Source organism: Protopterus annectens, chromosome 8.part0 (genome assembly GCF_019279795.1).
Source record: "Protopterus annectens isolate FY-2018-M chromosome 8.part0, PAN1.0, whole genome shotgun sequence".
Taxonomy (NCBI): Eukaryota; Metazoa; Chordata; order Ceratodontiformes; family Protopteridae; genus Protopterus; species Protopterus annectens.
In genome coordinates, this window is record NC_056741.1 from 888009414 (window position 1) to 888030629 (window position 21216).

Below are 21216 nucleotides of genomic sequence, written 5' to 3' on the forward strand. Positions count from 1 at the left end.
TGAACCCTGGAAACTACCGACCCATTAGTCTGATGAGCCTGGTCTGCAAGGCCATGGAACTTATCATCTTGGAGCTTATAAACAAAGACATAGGTAACCTCCAAATCCTGGACCTCACTCAGTTTGGGTTTGTAAAAGGTAGATCATGTCTACTAAACCTGATTAACTTCTTTGAAGTAGTCACTAGAGCCGTAGACAAGGGCAAGGTAGTGCACACAGCCTATCTTGACCTCGCCAAGGCTTTCGATACCATCCCCCACTCTGGAATTATAGATAAACTCACCAAACTGGGCATAAATCCCTATCTCACAAGATGGGTGGCCAACTGGCTCACTGACAGAACCCACACAGTAAAAGTAGCCGACTCCAAGTCCGACTTCAGACCAGTGACGAGTGGAGTACCACAGGGTTCGGTCCTGAGTCCTCTCTTGTTCGGCATCTACTTCTCCGAAGTGTAGGCCAACACAGAAGGTCTTCGGCTAACAAAGTTCGCAGATGGCTGCAAACTGGAAGCCATAATAGAATCACCTAATGATGTAGACATTCTACAAAAGGGCCTCACAGAAACAGATGCTTGGTGTCAAAGTCATGGCCTCAAGCTCAATGCCAAGAAGTGCACTGTCATCCCCTTTGGGAAAAACTCGGTATCCATGAACTACCACATAGGTGGTAGCTCACTAAATGCTGAAAGTTTGATAAGAGACCTCGGGACACAGGTGGCCAGTAGTCTCTCCTTTAATAACCACATTGCCAGAGTAGTCAGGAAATCCTTCTATGTGGCACACCTCATCACAAAAGGGTTCTCCTCTAGAAAAAAAGAGGTCATTGTTCCTCTCTACTCATCACTCATCAGACCCATTATAGAGCACAATGCCTCATTTGGCATGTATCTCACAAGACACCTACAACAATTGGAAAGGCCACAGAAATACCTCACTAAGAGGATTACCGGCCTCAAACAGATGCCATACGCAGACTGTCTCAAAAACTCCAGCTCTACTCCGTCGCATATCGCCTACTCAGAGGCAATCTCTGCCTAACATACAAAGCTATGTCAAACCCAGAGCTGTTATACATGCTACACTTAAAGAAATCCCAATCTCTCCAAACTACATGCTCCAGGGACCTAAACCTTGTCACCATAATAAACAGAACATGCTGGAGGGATAGATTCCTGTCCCAGAGACTTCCCATACTCTGGAACAAACTACCCATTCATGTCAAGCAAAGCTCCTCATTGCCACTCTTTAAGAAAACTCTTGATGACTGGATGGGAAATAGAAAATTCACCCTGGGGATCACTTCTGTGGCACTGCTTGACAGGGGCACAGGAAAATAATTTTCTTGGGTGGCGAAAGCCAGGGAACCTTTTTGGCTAGGCTTATTTAGGCCCCAGGGCCGACAGTATAGTACCTACCTATGAACCTATGAATCTGTCCCATATCATAACTAGTTAAAGTTATACCCCTCAACTCACCAGACTTTTATAGAATGTCCAGATTTTTGCCTTATATTTGTGGTCTATTCCTCATTAAAATTGTGGTTTTCTGCCAAATCAGTGAAGACTGAAATCACTAAAAAATGACAGACATTTGAGTTTTAGACTTCATATCTTTCAGAGCATGTACGCTAATGCAAGACCTGTTATCCTAACAGCTGTCTAACTTTATAAGAGCAATAGTTAAAACGTGTCCATATTTTTGGGCCTTTGTCCCACATTATTTTTGTCTTTATCCAGATTTTTGTGCTAAGAGGTTTTGAGGCATGGTTAAAGTATGATGAAAGTCAGTTTAGAGCACTAGGGCTAAAACATGCTGTTGCTGATTACATCATTCAAGTATACAACCTTCCAGGCCTGGGGGCCCTTTCTGACCACAGATATCCAACAGCTGCTTCTTCTTGAGTAGACAGACATATTTCAGGAGACCTCATGAGATAACCGATGCTGGCACTTTGCAAATGAACATTGGTTTTAGAGATAGTAGGGGGTTACTGAAAGACATTAAAGACTTCTGATTGTCTTTTAAATATATTGAAAAGTGGAGGTTGTTGTGAAAGCTGGCACATGTTGCCATTCTTGCATGCCACCTACCTTGACAAAGACTTTTCAATCACGCCAGTGAGATAAAGGTGTAAGACACTCTAGGTGGTATGCCACTTTATTAAGGTGCTGTTAGTAAAATTGATTTATACCCTCCACTAGTTGAGCTTCATTCAACAATAAATTATATTCTGACTGCAGGACTGCTAGCGTATCCTGGTATGTTTGCACTTTTCTCTACTTCCTTTCTTGCAAGCAATTGCTTGTTTAATTAACCATCCTACATTTAAATTTGTGTAGAGTGAGTCTGCTGATTTAGTGTCCAGGTAAGACGAATTTGCTTTTTGATATGCTCCTTGAGCTCCTTGGATCTCAAGCTCAAGGCAAAAGAGAACTGACAGGAAGCCATGTAACTTGGAAAGTTACACATTAGTGAATAAAGTCAATAAAGTCAGAATGTCATAGCCAACAGAGAGGTCCCCATGCCCTCCAATATACAAATCTGTCACTGATTTGGAATAAAAAAATACCACCCCTGCCCGCAACAAAACCTAATAAAGAAAATAAAAGAAAATGTTGCACTGATGGCTCAGGAAATTAAATGTTTCAACCAAATCTGTTACTTCAAGAAACTTAAGAAAAGTTTTTTCCTCTCACCCTACAAATTCCATTAGGTCAAGAATCACTGATTAGCTGACCAATCCTTTTGGGATAAATTCCATTAGGGTCAAGGATCACTGGTTAGTTGACCAATCCTTTTGGGATCAACTCATTAATAATCATGAAGACGGTTGTAAAGTGAAAGAGAAATTTGAGAAGTCTTATATTTGTACAGTAAATATGCCAGTGCAAAGGTTTAGTATCTCATACCTGTTACAGAACACCACTGTTGGCTTTCTACATACCTAGAATTTCAAATGATATAGACAGGTGGAGGAGAGGCAAGGCGCACTTCAATACAATATAGAATCTGAGGGGTTAAGCCCTCTGTTTTTAAGTCTGGAAAATTCTATGGAGTTTAAAACAAGTTCCTTAAAATGGACTATTATGTGTTATCTCATAAGAACGACTATTTTAATGAAAATGTAGACAGAACAGCAATGAAGTCCTAATTCTGCAATAATGATAACATAAAAATAAAAGTTCCTTGGTGCCATTCTTAATTTCAAGTACTGAAAGGAATGACTACATGCTATCTCTGATGGCCAAACATTCCTGCAAGCAACTGTTAGCAGTTGTAAAAGGACTACAAGGAACACTGAAACCAGTTGTTGGGGGGGGGGGGGGGTGCAGGACAAAAAAAAAACCTTAAAATGGAAAAATTGATCTAATGGAAGCACTGTTCTTCCATCCACTCAGGTAGACTGAAAGAGAAGAAAATGCTGCAGCACAAAATTTGGTAGATGATGCCTGAAACAAAAGCTTACGTAGAGTCCTAAAAGGAAACAGCCTCCTAGTTATGATTTTATTGTTTTAGTCTTCGCAGCTAGAAGGCTTTATTTGTACAGTTTTATTAATATGACAGGTATGCTGGTATTAGAATGAAACAGTTGAAACTGCAATCTCCCAGTGAAGAAATTTGAGATGACACAGAACGTTACACAAAACAGTCTACAGAGTTCCTTAACATATTGCAGAAATGCAGAAACTCAGTTCAAGAAGCATCTCCTCCAGCAGCTTCATAGAAGATGTGGCCAGGTCCTCAAGATGAGAAAACAACAGAATGTCAAAAGCTGAGTATGCAAGCTTTCTCCCTTTTTCTGTCATAATCTTTAGTGATCATTGTGCCATCCAGAATGAGTGATTCTCTGAACTCTCCACTATACCACAAACGCAGTCATTATAATATGCACCAGTTTGCTAGCAGATGAACAATCACTATAGTTTATGGGGAAAAGAAAATTGGCTATTACTGAAAAAAAAACTTCATATGCATTTTGTTAAGCACCATTAAAAACTATGGGAATAGCCTATGCTTCTGAAGACTCTTGGTTCTTCACTTGCTGGACTGCTAATGAAGCTGTAGTGGAGTCATTATGATTACACAAACAGCCAAGTGGCATGTATTTGAACTCTGGACTCTCCCAATATCGTGACAACTTACCATACTATTTGTTTATTCATGGGGGGACTAAAGTTAACGCTGCTTCCATTAATGTGTGCACTGCAATATGTACATTTACATGAAATTCTTGCTATCTGTATACCTAAAGGCAGGTAAAAAGACAAAAAAGAAATTCAATAAAAGTTGACTTTCAGATGACAGCCCTTAAGGCCTTCAGTACACATATCACAGTAAAAAAAAAACAAAAAAACAAAACACAGAGCTAAGGTTTTAATACATCACTTTTATACCCCAGTGAAATCAATACTGCTTTTACAAAAGTGAACCTTGAGGACTTCAAACATACAGTCATATGTATCCATAGTGCTATCTTGTGGTTGACTGTTAAGTACTACTTCACAGAGAAGATTTTTTTTCTTAAATATTTTAATTTTTTTCTTTTCTTGTTTGGTTTGCATATTTCAATTCTAGTCATTTTACAAGCCACAATTCAGTTACACTGTAGAAGGGATACAGTTATATTTAGGTAACATCATCTTGCAAGAGAATTTTCAATGTTACAACAAAATACACAATATAGATAACACTCTATTACACAATATATACAAGTGGCACATAAAGTCAACTTCTGATTAATATTTGTGTCACAGTTTGCATACTATTAATAACTGCTACATATGAGGTTTACATCAGACACATACTCAAGAAAGGATATGTCTTATGCCCTTTTCAGTTTACATTCACAATAATTTGTCTTTTCTCGTCTATCTATTCTTTTAAAATATGATCCAGGAGAAGACTCCAGTATTTTAGAGAACAGGAACGCTTCCTTTGGTTATTCGTTATCAGTTTATGTGCTGATATATACTTTATTGCCATATTTCTGAAACCCTCCCATGACAATTTGGTTTGATCTAACCAGTTCTGAGTAATGTACAATTTTACTAAAGAAATTCACTGAGAAGAGTTTTTAATTTCATGAAGTCCTGAGCTAATCTTAAAGCACTCCTATGTTTTTTCGGAATCAGTCAAAACTTTCAATAAAACTATACTATTCTTCATCAGGGAAACTAAGGTGAGCAAGAAGCTGATGTTTCCAGTACCAGAATGTTTCATGATATTTTAGTGTTGCATTATAAATTTGCATTCTCCTGTTTTCCTTTACAACATGTTATAGTTTATAGACAATTTGTTTTCTTCTGCCTTCTGAATTACTGTATATCATGTCTCTCAACCCAGCTGATTATCACAGTATCCTCATTATTTCAGTTTGCAATATTTTATCTTAAAGAACTTCTGCCATTGGTGAAGAACTGTCTAGCTACACTAAGAAGGCAAATCTTTTTTAGCTGTCATCAAACCGAGAGGTATTTGTAGTGCATAAGCCTCAACTGCTAGGATTCAGGTGTAGTGCTATGATTTTGGCCCTCAGATTTCATCTTGTTCCTACTACATTTATTGATCTTCCTCATAAAGTTTGAACTGTTTAAGGGTACATGTTATTACATTGATGAAATATGCCTATGTATACATTTATCACCAGATATATAAGACTGAATATATGAAGACTTTCTATTCAAAAAATATAAAATTTTCCTCTTTTTATCCTCTGCTATGATTTTAAATGCCCAGAGGTTGAGAAGTCTGTGGCAATGGCAAAAGTCATTGATGATTGATTATTGAAACTCTTAATCAACTGTAACTGCTAACAGTCATCAACAGGATAGACACCAGTAACCCTTTTTCCTTTCTAGTGGTGGTTTCAGAACATGGATGAAATTACATCACCATGATGCAAACTGTTAGTACAATTTTAGAGTATATACCAATATCCTCTTTACTGTACTAAGACAACAGCTGTTTATCAAAATGTGACACTAAACTCTACCAGTGATTGCCATGCATCACCTATTTCACCCTTCTCCAAGAAAATGGAACTACCACTGTGATAGTGAATGTCGCCTCTTTTGTCTGCCCTTCAGCAGCTTGAGTCCGTTTCCAAGCTCTGGCTGCTTACGATGGCAATATCCTATATATCTGAGTAGCAGAAAGACAGAACCATTTCTCTACCTTTAATTTGAAATTGCCATATCTGTTGTTCCCCTCTAGTTTAAATAGTGGATGATAAAGTAACTACACATGCAGTTCTATTCATTGCTAATACTCATGGTGTACTAGCAGCTTATCGTACCCTACTGCTACCTGTAAAAGACAATGATTTTTCATCCGTGCTAGATATTATTAATTAAAAATAAAGAAACAAAAATTGGCACTTTAGGGTCAGATCTTGCAGTTACACAAAATTAGTTGTACTGAATTCTTTCACTCAAGTCATTCAGAGACTGAACTGAACATACAAATTCTGGTCTCATTTTACAAAGTCATTTTATTTATCCCAATTGTCTTCAAATGTAATGAAAATGGTTAATTGAGCCCCTTACCTTTACAGAGTAGGCCAGAGAGATGGTAACAGCAAGCGGCAAGCCCTCGGGAACAGCCACCACTAAAACCGTGACACCGATGATGAAGAATTTTACAAAATACTGCACATATACAGGGGTGCACTCTGCAATCCAGGCTCGTCCCTGGATGACAAAAGTCTCGATGACAAAGTAGAGAACGAGGATGATCACTGTGATAGCAGACATCACCAAACCTAGAAACAAGGGAAGGGAGAAAAAAACAAGGACAAAAGAGAAAAGGAAAAGAAACAGAAAAACAAAGCAAGTGAGAGAGAGAGAAAAGACTGTGAATATAAGAAGACAGAGACAGAGAGAGAGAAAAAAAAACTCAGAGAGAAAGAAAGGTGGAATATAAGAGAGTTAACACTTGTGATACAGCATCAGAAATAGTTTTATAGTTTGGAAGCCTTCAGAGTGGGCTTGCTATCAAGGACCCTTTATTAACTATTTTATGAATGCTTTATGATTCCACCATTACACTTCACCAGATCTGTCTTACATACAGCATCCTTTATATGAACAATTATTCTAGGTTTGCACATTCTCTTTCTCTGTCCATCTTTCACTGATGTAACTTATATGGTAACAGTTTTTGTTTCAAGAAATTATCCAGTATATGTATGCCGCACTATGTGGGACGAAGCAAGCAACTCAAAACACTTATGCATTTCACATGTTTTCATTACACATCTGGACAATCAACAATTAGCAGGCCTTTTCAGCAGCAACGCCCAGCCAATAGGCTTTACATGAAAACCTTTCTGCAAACATAGATTCTGAAGTAAGCTATAGCACTACTTTAGTTTTGCTCCAGTTCAGTGATTTCCTGATTACCTTGTAAGATCCTTGATTTTGGAAGGAAACTGAACAAACCTGTAAGCACAATGAAACAGGATATTTCTCTTTCTTTCTTTTTTGTTGGAGAGGGTAGCAAATTTTAACTTAGAAAAACTAAACTGAATTCAGAATGGTTGTTTCACTGTCTAGAATATGCTCGCCTACACACACACACACACACACACACACACACGCGCGCGCACACACACACATATGCACTTTTCATGAGTTTGTAAGCAATTAATGTATAACTTTTCTAGGCTTCCTTTCACCCCTTACACAAACCTCTTTTAAACTTATACCATTCTTGATGCATCCCACTGTATTCACTGGGATGCTTTATCTGCTATCTGTTGCCATGACAGACTGTCTCCCAAGCTAGTAATGGCATTAAGTACTCTGTCAGATGTTTCCTCCTCATTCATCCTGAAATTAAAGTTTTGTACTCACCATAACTGCATTTGTGTTATACAGTAATATCATAATAAAGACTAATAAACATGATTACCGTATTTATACATGTGCACACAAACAAAGTAGAGAACATGAACATATTGATCAGAGGTGGGGACGGGGAGTACCTAAAGTATGGCAAGCATTTAGGTGATTCAACAATCAACTGTTATGGCAAGTTCTTCACAAACTTTTACCCTTCACATCATCCTATATCCCTACCACTCCATTTCTCATACAGAACAGCAAGAAGTACACTTAAAACAAGTCATAATGGGACACTGATACTCATGCAGCAAGCCACGCTGTACACTTGAGAAGAAACCTGCCCAATGCTGGGCTGCCTATCCAATTTATAATACACTGTGAATGAGTGAACACAAGCACATGCTATAGCTTCTGAACTATACTAAGCTGAAACACTGCTGACAGATCACAGCTGTGGAGACCACCAAGGTATAACCAGAATTAATAGATTTTTACACCATGTTTCCATACTGTTGCCCCATCCACAGATAAATGTCTTTTGTTTTATGATATGGATCCTAAATATATAATTAAAGATGTAGCTCATATATTAACGTTCTTGAACTAACTCCTTTAATTGGACATATAGTAAACATAACAAGCATATATCTCTGTTGGCACATTTACCTTCTTAGCTGGTTCAAATGTGTCTTTTTTGCATCATTTACATATTTGAAAACTGGAAACAATATGAGTCACTCAATCAAAATGCTGCCTCCTCAAAATTAATTTGTAAACCACTACTTACAAGATGCATACCTGGATGCCACTACTGATGGCCACAGCCCTGAAAAAGCATGCTTCAATCTGTCTGTGAGATGTGATATTGTGCCAGCTGTGCCAGGGAGAGTAGGGCAGTACATGTGTAACATATGCCAGCATAGCTAGCTGGAGTTCTGGAAAGAATTATACATCATTTAAACATCAGACTGATTTGTACAAATGCTTGTGTTAAAAATGTATCAACAGTGGGTCCTGGTGGACAGAAAAGAAATATACACGTATGTCAGACTACAGTCTGTTGCAATTGATGAAATGCATATATTAACTAATATAATATAATTATATACACTAGTTAACCTTAAAAAAAAATACCCTGAAATTAAATTACTTGGTTTAAGGCATAAAGAGTTTATCTCACAGGTCTGAATGTTGTCAGACAATAACTTGTTAGTTTCTGCAGGAAGAGTGGAAGTGTTGGATCTGTTTTACAGTTTCTAGATGCTGTAATAAACCTAAGCTAAAGCTGTATGAGTGATTTGTGACACATCAGTGCCAGATCCTGGCTCAGTTTCTAGTGAGGCGGTAGTGTGAGAACCACAGAGTCAGGTGACCAGATGTGATGTCATTCTGTAGCCAGCACTGAAATTGTATTTGAGTACTAGTGAGAGATGTGAGGTGTGCACTCTGGGGAACTAACAAGACACTCATCCACTTCATCTTGCTTTAGTAAGCAACTATGGAACACTAATTCTTCAGTCAGTTAGAAAAATATTAGTAAGTAACTATGGAACAGTAATTCTTCAGTCAGTTAGAAAAATATAGTGAGATTAGCTAAATATTTTTTTCCTGTATCTGTCTGAGTCTTTTCATTAGTATTTTCTTAATACTTCCTGTGAATGAAACTCTGGTGCTTATTGTAAATAGATATTCAGTATTTTCATGTTTTTTTTATTATTTATTATTAAATACATCTAAGCATTTCATTGTGGCTGGTCTTTTAGAAGAGATTTAACCTTGGAGAATACTTGCCTTTATTTAGTGGCACTGTGGCTCCATGTTCCTGAAAGTCTTGCTGCTTGGTTAAATGCTACAATTTGTATAAGTATTTATTTTACAAATTGTAATTTGGTATCCTGGTAACAGCCTTAAAATAGCTGGCTTTGGGTGTTCTGGTGGCAGTAAATCTACCTTATAGTCTTGGTGTAGGTGTCAGAATGGGTAAACTGTGCCAGCCTTTCCCAGGTGTGTGTGTGTGTGAAAATCAAATCTCAAAGAGAGTGTGTGTGACAGCAATTTTGAACAGGGACACTGAAAGCACTGACTTCACCAAGAGGATGGTGGAGGACTCAGCTTGGATCACCTTGCCAAGGACTCGGCTCTCAAATGGACATTGGGGAGTCTTATTTGGAGCCTGGAGAGGAAACCTAGCTCCAGGACTGAAGTATGCATTCCCCGTGTGGTCTTAAGGGTAATTGTACTTGGTGCAGAGGACTGTATCTGAAAATACTGTGTGTGTGTCTATTTTTCTCACAGTGAACATTCACCACCGGTGTCAGTGGTGAGGATTGAGTCTCCTTGATCACTGTCCCAGAGGAGGAACATCATATATTGGTGAACAGTGGTGGGATATTAATTGAACTTCTGTAGCCTGTAAGCAGTTCTTACTGAAGGTGTGTGTACTCTCAACAGCCACAATGTAAACATATAGAGTTTCATTTTTCACAACTATTTTTTTTTTAGTTTAGTGTAATCAGGGAAAGCAGGCAAAAATGTCAGCAGAGGATTATGGTATGCTGACAGTGAACCAGTTGGATAAGGTGTGCAAATCAAAAGAACTGGTGCATGCTAACCTGATTAAAGAATAAATTATTTCAGCCTTAGTTACAGCTGCAGCACAGACCAGCAATTAGGAAGACAACCAGTATGGTGTTGGGAATGTGCAGCTCTCAGAAACAGGACAATTCAACTTTTCCTCAGAGGACTTAAAAACTCATCTAAAGTTAAAGACACTTGAACTGGAGGCAAACCATATGGAATTAGAATTGGCAGAGAGACTGCGGCTTTTGGAGGCCAAAGAAAAGGAGAAACAGCATCAACATGAGAGAGAGACATGCTGACTGTTCGACAGGAACATGGAGCTAATGTGGAAGGGAATAACCAAACCCTAGAAGCAACAAAGGTAAAGTAATATCTTCCACAGTATACAGAAGGTGATTATTTTGATAGCTTTATTCATATATTTGAAAGAATTTGTAAACAGTATCATGTTTATCAAGGGCTTTGGGTATGTTTCCTGACCATCTTACTCCATGGTAAAGCAGTAACTGCTGTTTCTAAATTGTCTGATACTGACTGTTAAAATTATGACAAGGTTAAACAATGCTCATTGGAATGTTTTAAGTTAACACCTGAAGCTTACAGAAAAAGATATCGTGAGCACAGGCATAGGGCAGATGCAAGTGTAAGTGACTATACTGCTGAGCTAAGCACTTATTTTAATAGGTGGGTGAGTGGGTGTCAGATCACCACTTTTGAAATTCTGGCAGACCTTTTTGTGAGGGAACAAGCCCTTAGTACTTTGCCTGGGGACATGAAAAATTGGCAGACCAGGAGTATAACTCTGCAAATGAGCTGGGGAGAAAAGGGGATCTCTACTTGGCAAGCAGGGTACCACTGCACAAGAGGGGGAATACCCAGTGCTGCACATGGATATAAGGGAACCCATGGTGGGCAGCTTAAACCACCCCAACACAGTCCACCAGTAAAAAGGGAAGCCACTAGCTCAGGTACATGGTCAGCATCAGGAGACCAGTTGGGCCATGTATCATACATTCACTGAAGCAAGGTGGGGAACAAAAGGTGAGGGAGCCAGCAAGTGAGAATAACAGCATGCCAGAGGTAAGTTGTCTGGAGACAACAGGAGTACCAAATTATCACCAGTGTTTGTATCCTATCTTAGTGGATGGAAAACAGGCCATTGCCAAGAGAGACACAGCCTCTGACATAACCATTGTGAAACCTGCAGTGGTTAAATAGGAGGAGTACCTACTTGGGCAATCCACTCCAGTCAGAGCTTTAGGAGGGACCCCCACTTTGAATACTTTTGGCCAGGGTTCACTTTGACAGGGAGGGTGGAAAAGGAAGCATGCAAGTAGGTGTGCTTGAGGATATCCCTGCAGATATCTTTATTCATATATCTGAAAGAATTTGTAAACAGTATCATGTTTCTCAAGGGCTCTGGGTATGTTTCCTGACCATCTTACTCCATGATAAAGCAGTAACTGCTGTTTCTAAGTTGTCTGATACTGACTGTTAAAATTATGACAAGGTTAAACAATGTTTATTGGAATGTTTTAACTTAACACCTGAAGCTTACAGAAAAAGATATCATGAGCACAGGCATAGGGTAGATGCAAGTGTAAGTGATTATACTGCTGAGCTAAGCACTTATGTTTATACGTAGATGAGTGGGTGTCAGGTCACCACTTTTGAAATTCTGGCAGACTTTTTTGTGAGGGAACAAGCCCTTAGTACTTTGCCTGAGGACATGGGAAATTGGCAGACCAGGAGTATCACTCTGCAAATGAGTTGGGGAGAAAAGGGGATCTCTACTTGGCAAGCAGGGCACCACTGCACAAGAGGGGAATACCCAGTTTGCTGCACATGGATATAAGGGAACTCATGGTTGGCAACTTAAACCACCCCAACACAGTCCACCAGTAAAAAGGGAAACCACTAGCTCAGGTACATGGTCAGCATCAGGAGTTAGATGTTTTAAATGTAACCAGTTGGGCCATGTATCATACAGACATTCACTGAAGCAAGGTGGGGAACAAAAGTTGAGGGAGCCAGCAAGTGAGAATAACAGCATGCCAGAGGTAAGTTGTCTCCTATCATAGTGGATGGAAAACAGGCCATTGCTAAGAGAGACACAGCCTCTGACATAACCATTGTGATGCCTGCAGTGGTTAAATAGGAGGAGTACCTGCTTGGGCAATCCACTCCAGTCAGAGCTTTAGGAGGGACCCGATTTCAAATGCTTTTAGCCAGGGTTCACCTTGACTGGGAGGGTGGAAAAGGAAGCATGCAAGTAGGTGTGGTTGAGGATATCTCTGCAGATATGTTTATAGGGAATGATTCTGATAATGTAGTACCTTGTGTGCATGCAGTTACATGCTGTCAGGCTTGGAGACAAGCATGTTGGTCTGTTAGCCTGGGGGAGACCCAGACAGACCCACACATCTGAAGCCAGGGCTGGTGATGTGGCTATTTCAGGGAGGGAGCTACCCTATAGCAGTGAGCCTGAAGGTAAGCCACAGCTGCTGACAGGTGGTGAGCGGCACAGTGGTGCAGTGGTTAACATTGTTGCCTCACAGCAAGAGGATCTCCGGTTCAATTCTCGGCTGGGGTGCCTTCTGTGTGGAGTTTGCATGTTCTCCCTGTGTTCGCGTGGGTTTCCTCCGGGTACTCCGGTTTCCTCCCACATTCCAAAGACATGCATCTGGAGCATTTCTCCCCGGGCCTCCGCTGAAAACAGGCTCTGTGGAACCTAGTCGGACATTCCCGGTCAACAAATGTTAAATAAATAAATAAATAAAATAAATAAAAAAGGTACTGATACTTCCTTGGACAGGGTGACTGCAAGGGCAGAGGTGAGTGGTAGTACACAGGCTGACAGTGAGGCACTGCTGTCAGAAGATACTAGACTTCCTGAGGAAGGGAAGCTGGAAAGGGTCAAAAAGGTAGAGCTGAGACAGGCTCAGCTGTCAGACCCTACATTACGAGGCTTGAGGGAAGTAGCTAAGGAGGCACCTGATTCACAAGAAAAAGGGAAGTCTGTATACTGTAACAAAGGGTTATTGTATAGAGAGTGGACCCCTTAGGGAGGACTACAGGGTGAGGTATTACAGCAGTTGTTACTGCCCAGAGCCTACCATCTGGCACTTCTAGCCATAGCCCATGACATTCCTTTTGCAGGACATATGGGCATAAAGCATACCAAGAGATAAGAACTTTTATTGGCCTGGGATTGCAAGGGATGTAACAGGGTCCTGCAGAACCTGTGAGCAGTGCCAAAAAGTAGGCAAGGCAGGAGACGAGGTCAAAGCTCCTTTGATGCCTTTGCCTGTGACTGAGGAGCGATTTCAGAGGGTAGCTATGAATATTGTGGGGCCTCTGAGTACCCCAGGTTCCACAGGTAAGAAATATATCCTAGTGGTAGTAGATTATGCTGCTAGATACACGGAGGCAATGGCTCTGTCGCTCCATCAAGGCAGAGAAGGTGGCAAATGCTTTGTTAGAGACTTTAAGCAGGGTAGGGTTTCCGAGAGAAATACTGACTTGACTAACAGAGGTGTCAATTTCATGTCAGACCTGCTGGCTTGTCTATGGGAGTGTTGGGGGGTGAAGCACCGAAAGACTGCCCCCCGTCACCCCTCCAGACTAATGTTCTTGTGGAAAGGTTAAACTCTATACTAAGGACCATGCTACAGGCATCTGCAGACCATTTTAAGAGACAGTGGGACAAATATTTGCCCCATCTGCTGTTTGCTTACAGAGAGATACCCGACAGTCCACAGGGTTTTTACCCTTTGATTTGTTGCATGGGTATAGGGTGAGGGGGCCTTTAGATTTGATTCATGATGAGTGAGAGGGTGAAACTTCAGGGACAAAGCTTATGCAGGAGCATAACAGCAGAAAAAGGTCTGGTATGACAGGAATGCTTGAGCCCGAGAGTATGCTCTGGGATAGCAGGTTATGGTTCTCATTCCTATCAAACACAATAAGCTGCAGGCAGTTTGGGAGGGACCCTTCAATTTGGTAAGGAAGGTCAGTGATGTTAACTACATGGCAAACCTGCTAGGTAAGAGGCAGGGGCATAAATTGTACCATGTTAACATGATGAAGCCTTACCGTGATAGGGAGGCCCTTATGCTGAGTATTTGCAGTGGATGACAGGATGAGTCTGAGGGGATCTGGTGACTTATCTCCTCAGGGAGGCTGAGACTGACACCTCATTGGAAGGAGTAGCAGTGTTACAGGAGTTTGGGGACATTTTCACTGTGCAACCTGGATACACCCATCTAGTATAGCACTGGAGTGAGGTCAGCAATGCCAGTGCAGATGGGATCTCAAGACAGGATATGGGTTAATGTGTTCCCAGTCAGGCTCATGTCTCTCAAACCATGTTTCTCAAGGATCAGTTGAAAAAACAGCTTAAGTCTACATAGGGAAGAGAGATGTGATGATGTGAGGTAATGCCAGCTATGCTAGGAGAAGTAAGGCAGAGGATATGTAACATATACCAGCATAGCTAGCTGGAGTTTTGTGAAGAATTATATGTCATTTGTATATTAAACTGATTTGTACAGGTGCTTGTGTTGAAAATGTATTTGTAAAGCTGCCTGTGTTAAAAATGTACCAACAGTGGGTCCTGCTGGACAGAAAAGAAATACAACTGTATGTCACACTGTATTGTAACTGTTAAAATGAATATATTGTAACAGAGAATAATGGAAGAGAGCAATCCAGCTAATTATGAAAAATAGTCTGAAATTAAATTACCTGGTTTAGACCATAAACACTGTATCATACAGTTCTGACTGCAGACAGAGACAAAATGTCTGTGAAAACCAGGACTAGGAATCCTACTGTATTGTCCTTAGCAGTGAACTAATTGCTACCCCAAAAGGGTGGAAGTTGTTGAAAAGGTTTTATAGCTTCCAGATGCTATAACACATCTTAGCAACGCTCTGTGTGTGTAGGATGACACATACATGCTAGATTCTCATTTAGTTTCTAGTAAAAGGGGTAGAGTGGGAACCAGATGTCAGAGACCAGATGTGTGTGATGTCATTCTGTAATCCAGCACTGAAATTATGTTTTAATACTAGATGAGACAGAAGTCTCAGAGCAGTCTGTTTGTAAACCTGACAAGAAGGAAGACCACTCACTCACTTCATCTTGCCTTGCTTTAGTAAATAACCAGGGAATAGTAATTCTTCAGATTAGTCAGGAAAATATAGAGAGATTAGTTAAGTATTGTTATTGTTTTTTTGTATCTGTGTGAACCTTTCCATTCATGTTATTTTTTAATATTTCCTGTGATTGAAACCCTGGTGTTTATTGTATATAGATATTCAGTATTTCCATGTTTTTTTAGGTTCATTGGTTCATAGATTAGTACTAGGCTAACTGCCCTTGCGAGCCATTTTAAGCCTAGCCAATTATCCCTTGTGATTTTTTTTATTATTTATTATTAAATATATTTAAACTTTTCATTATGGCTGGTCTTTTAGAGAATACTTTAACCTTTGAGAGCACTTATATTTATTTGGTGACACTGTGGCCACTCCTGAAAGCCTTGCTGTGTGGTCAGCATTACCACTGGTATTAATATTAATTTCACTCAGTATAATTGGGTACCCTTGTAAGAGCCCTAGAATAGCTGGCTGGTGGTGATAGAACTATCTTATAGTCTGGGTGAAGGTGGCACAGCAGGTTGAATCTGTGCCAGCCTTTTTCAAGGGTGTACGCATGTATGTGTGTGCGTGTGTGTCTGTGAGAAAATCAAATCTCAAAGAATGTGGTTCAGCTACACTGAACAGGGACACTGACAGCACTGATTTCACAGAGAGGGTGGTGGAGGACATGGTTTGGAACACCTGGCTAAGGACTTAACTCTATAGCTGTGTCAGTGGAGAATCTTATTTGGGGCCTGGAGAGGGAAACAGGGAAACCCAGCCCCAGGACGGGAGTGTGTTCCCTGTGTGCTCTTAAGGGAAATTGTGCTTAGTGCAGATATGTGCATCTGGAAATACTGTGTGTATCTACTTTTGTTCCAAGTGAACGTCCCTCACTGGTGTCAGTGGGGAGGATTGAGGCTCCTTGATTACTGGCCCAGAGGAGGGATGCCACCTCCCCATCCATTGATACAAACTGAGTTTGATGAGGGCCAGGGAAGGGCTCTGCTTAATGTGAATAGGAAGCCTGTTCCAAAGAAGGGGCAATTTCTGAGACATATGTCTATCTCTCCAGCAGGGTTTCAGTTGTTAAGTTTAGATCCCTTGGCCAGGTGACCTACATGGTGTTTGACTTGCGGATGTGTAGCAGCTCCATCAGGGCTGGATTTGTGAGTGTCTTGTGCTATGCGTCTTAGCATGAATAACCTTCATTACAGGTCAATTCAAGCCCGAGTGTAGATGTCAATGTACAACAACTGTTCGTATTAGGACAGTTAAACTTCATTATTTGAAGATGTATATAATTGTGTGTGTTTGTATTAAGTTAATAGGTTCTAAGGGTGTTTGTTTTTTCAGGATTTTCATTAAAGTAAAAAAAAACTTCTAAGTTGTGACGTAGGTTCAAATAGTTATGACAAGAAACAAATAAATCAAAGATCAATCTGCCAAACATTAATGCATGCATGTAACACAAACGCTGAAACTAGAAATTAAAAAAATGTTATACATAACAGGTAGAGATAATAACTTCTTATCATAATGGCAGCACTTTCCATATTATCTTTGAATGTGAATGGTCTCACAAGTATATACAAAAATGAAGCAGTAGTGAACTATATATATATATATATATATATATATATATATATATATATATATATACATATATTAAGAAATGCAGAGTGCAAATAGCTATACTACAGGAGACACATTTGGAAAGAAATGAGCATGCGGATTTGATAAAGAAAGGATTTCAAGATGGTCATTCACCAGAATATCTTGGATGAAAGAAAAGGGGAGCACTTGTATAAACAACTAGAGAAGCCCCAATAGTGATACAAGAAAAAAAATAATAATGGTATGTCTATATAAGGGGCTACTAGCAAGGGAGGAGGATTATGCTGGCATGTGTTTAAATTTCACCTAAAACTGATACAACAGAGCTTAAGAAAAATCTGATTGAAATAATCAGCTTTCAGCAGGGAATATTACTTACAGGTGTGGACTGGAATTTGATTTGTAAGAGTGAGGATATATCTGGGGGGCCAAGAAGGGGAAACTATAAGAAAAGAGGGTGGATGTTATGAAAATATTTGGTATGGAAGATGTGAATTCAGTAGAAGGAGCTCAGAAAGACTACATTTTATTCCCAAGGTACAAAACGTGGGCTCAGCTAGATAGAAATTATATTTCACAAGAAGATATGCATTTAATTGAAAGCTTTGATACATATCCAATAACTACTTCAGATCACATACCAATAATAACTAAAATAAAAATGTAGGGTAATGAAATAAAAATGAGATACAGGCCCTTCCCACCTATCTGTTAAATAGAGAACAATTTAAGGAATAGGTAGTGGAAATTATTCAGGAGTTATTAGGGAAGACATAATTTTTTTCAGAAAATATAGCTAGGGAGTGAGATAAAATGAAAGTGAAGTTTAAAAATTGGGTAGAAATAAAAGAAAGATATACGGTTAAGAAGTAACAAGAGTCATTTAAAGGGACTGGCAAAGGTTAAAGTATTGCAGAAAAACGTGGAATCTCACAGAACAAGAACAGGTGCAACTGCACAGTGTTAAAGAGAAAATAAGGGATTACCTCAATAATATGCATGAGTTTAGAAAGATTGTTGTCAAACAACTATTTTTTGATAATAACGCCAGTGTACAAATGCTTTTAGCACAACGGCTCAGGCAACAGAAAGCAGAAAGGGTTGTTACCACTCTTAGGGAGCCTATAACAAGAAAAATGAGATCCTGTACAGGTATTAGAAATATTTCAGAAATTTAATGCAGATCTATATAAATCAGAGAAATGTAGAAATTAAGAAAAAGTACAAATGGCATTGTTTATGTAATAACTAAATATGCCAAGGCTAGAGATAGATGAAGCTCAATTCTAATAGGACAGAAGGAGATGAAATAAAAATGGTTATGTATAACCAATCAACAGGAAAGTCACCAGGAACAGATGGCATTCCTGTGGAAGTCTGGAAGCTAGGAGGAAAGAAAACGATAAAAGACCTGGAAGGTTTAAACAGTATTTCAAGAGGTGGAAAAGCACCAACATCCTGGAACAAAGCTGTGATGGCTGTAATACCTAAAGATGGTAAAGACCAATCAGATCCAAATTCAAATAAGTCCATTTCAATTCTAAACCATTATTATAAAGTGTTTCTGTTGAAATAAAAGAATGGCAAAGGTAATGACAAAATTGATAGATATGGAGCAATGTGGCTTTGTGGAGGACAGGCACACATTTGACAATATTAATAGAACAATGATCCAGAGGAAGGCAGAATGCAAGAAAATACCACTGCTTTTGGTGGGTTTTGATGCAGATAAAGCATTCAACACAGTAAGCTGGGTTTTTATAAGTGCGGCAGTGGAAGCATTTGCATTCCCTGACACAATAATAAGTTTAATGAGAAAGACATATGAGGGATCAGAGGCAAAAATTAAAGTGGGGGTGTGGGTTCCATTCTGATAAGTTCCTCTTGAACAGTGGAACCAGGCAAGGGTATCCTCTTTCCCTTTTGCTATTTACATTATATATAGAACCATTGGCAAAGAAAATAAGGGACTCAGAAATGCAAGGGTACATTTAGAGTGGTAGTCAAGAAAAGTAGACTTTATTTGCAGATATTATTTTGTAACTGATAAAACCAGAAAAGGATATTTCAGTGCTGTGGAAAATTCTGAGACATTTTCATGTCTTTTCGGGATACAAAATTAATGAAGATAACACAAAGGCAATAGATATAAACTATTCACTCACAGACAAATTGGTTTAGCAATACCCATATTTATATGTACATCATAAGGATTTTTTTATGGCAGCTAAAGATATGTGGGAATAAACAAAAGATAATACAAAACTAATAAACTGGAAGCTCTATTTTATGGATATGGACAGCAAGATACAAGCAGTGAAAATGTTTTTAGTCCCTTTAGTTTTATACACAGGTCAGGGAATATTTATATCAATCAGAGGAAAAGTTGTGGTAGCAATTAATAAAGAGTTGAAGGATTTTATCTGTGAGGGGAAGAGGGCACTAGTCAAGTGAGATGAGTTGATCCTTCTAATAGATCAAGGTGTTTTAGGATTACCTGATCTGAATGGGGTAGTTCAGAGCAACACAGTTAAGGCTCCTATACATAGCACAAGCAGAAAGCTATAATTCAAAGTGGAAAGGGATGATGATGAAACAGGAAGGAAGCTCAACAAATAAGGAGATACTGGGATTTTGGACACAAATCCCTAAGGAGAATAACAATAACCATACAAAATATTACATTCCTAAAGTAGCAGAAAGCTTTCTAACAACTAAGCTAACACTGAATGAAGAAGGGAAACTCTGACAACAGGGATGACTTCAAATATGGGTACAGAAATAGGAAAGAAGGGGTTGGAATTTACCACAGAAAACTGGCAAAGGAACCAAGGTATTGGGAACAAATAATTAGAGGGGGAAAGGTAACAGAATGGGAAGAGGCCAAGAATACATTTGGAGTGCAGGCTAGATATTGCCTTTCTTATCAAGGACTGATATCAGAGTATAGGCAAAGAGAAAGGAATACGGGATCCTAAGTGAAAGACCAGCACTGGTAGAGTTTTTAGTAGAATCTGGAAAAGAAGTTGTTGTTAAAAAAGGGAAAATTAGTAAGGCATATAAAATACTGCATGATAACTACAGGAATCAATCAGAGGAGGTTAGAAAGGATTGGGAAGAGAGACTGAATAAGCAATTCACAAAGAAATAATGGGAGGATATATGCATGGTTCCCAAATACGCAACAAAGTCGAGAAGATTTAGGATCTTTGCTTACACGTGTTTACATAGGTATTTTTATACTCCAAGCAGACTCCAAAGAATTTTTCTTCAGGCAGATTGCAAATGTTGTAGGTGTGATGGGGAAGAAAGAGGTAATTGAGAAATTATTTTTGGGAGTGTAATGAGTTGGCAGACTTTACAAAATTCTCAGCAGACTACTCTGTCAGTAATACTGGCTAAGCAAATTGGCATAATTAAGGAATTGTTTTTGAGCTGCAATACAGCATTGGAACAGTCTAGTCATAGGAAGGCCTTGACAAGTTTAATTCTAGTAGCTGCCAAAAAGCAATTACTACAGAATGGAAATCAAAGTCTAAACCAACCGTACTAGAAGTAGTGAACATAGTAACAGAGATAAAAGAACTGGAAATGGGACCTTTAGAAAAGGGTAGGAGTAAATTATGTAGAAAAAAGGGAATTGTGGGAACAATATATGCCAAATAATGTTTGGAGGAAGAATGAGGTTTAAGGGAAGGCAAGAAATGAATGAGATATGTAATGTTTACTGGGCAATGACTGTATAGTAGATTATACGTAACATATAATGTTTGCAGATGAAAACATGTCAATATGGTTTGTTTTCATTCATATAAATATATGCTTGCCTATAAATTTAAGTCAACTGTATCTGAAGTACTGTATATTGTGAAAGAGATAAAAGAACTAGAAGAGGCATCTTGAGAAAAGGGAAGGAGCAAATTACGTAGAAATAAATGGAATTTCTGGGAGCAGTGCATGCAGAATAATGTCCAGGAAGAGGAAGAGTGTGGTTTAAGGGACAGTGTGAACTGAGTGATTTATGTAATA

At 39.1% G+C, this 21216-nt stretch overlaps 1 protein-coding gene across 6 annotated transcripts in view; it reads right to left on the reverse strand.

Annotated features, from left to right (window-relative positions):
- The window catches only part of LOC122809137 (plasma membrane calcium-transporting ATPase 3), a 4021470-nt gene that overhangs the window by 1781345 nt on the left and 2218909 nt on the right, over positions 1 to 21216 (reverse strand). For all 6 annotated transcript variants that reach the window (XM_044080406.1, XM_044080412.1, XM_044080407.1 and 3 more), the window contains one exon: positions 6548 to 6762. In XM_044080406.1, coding sequence (XP_043936341.1) covers positions 6548 to 6762 — 215 coding nt within the window. The remainder of the gene's footprint in view (positions 1 to 6547; positions 6763 to 21216) is intronic.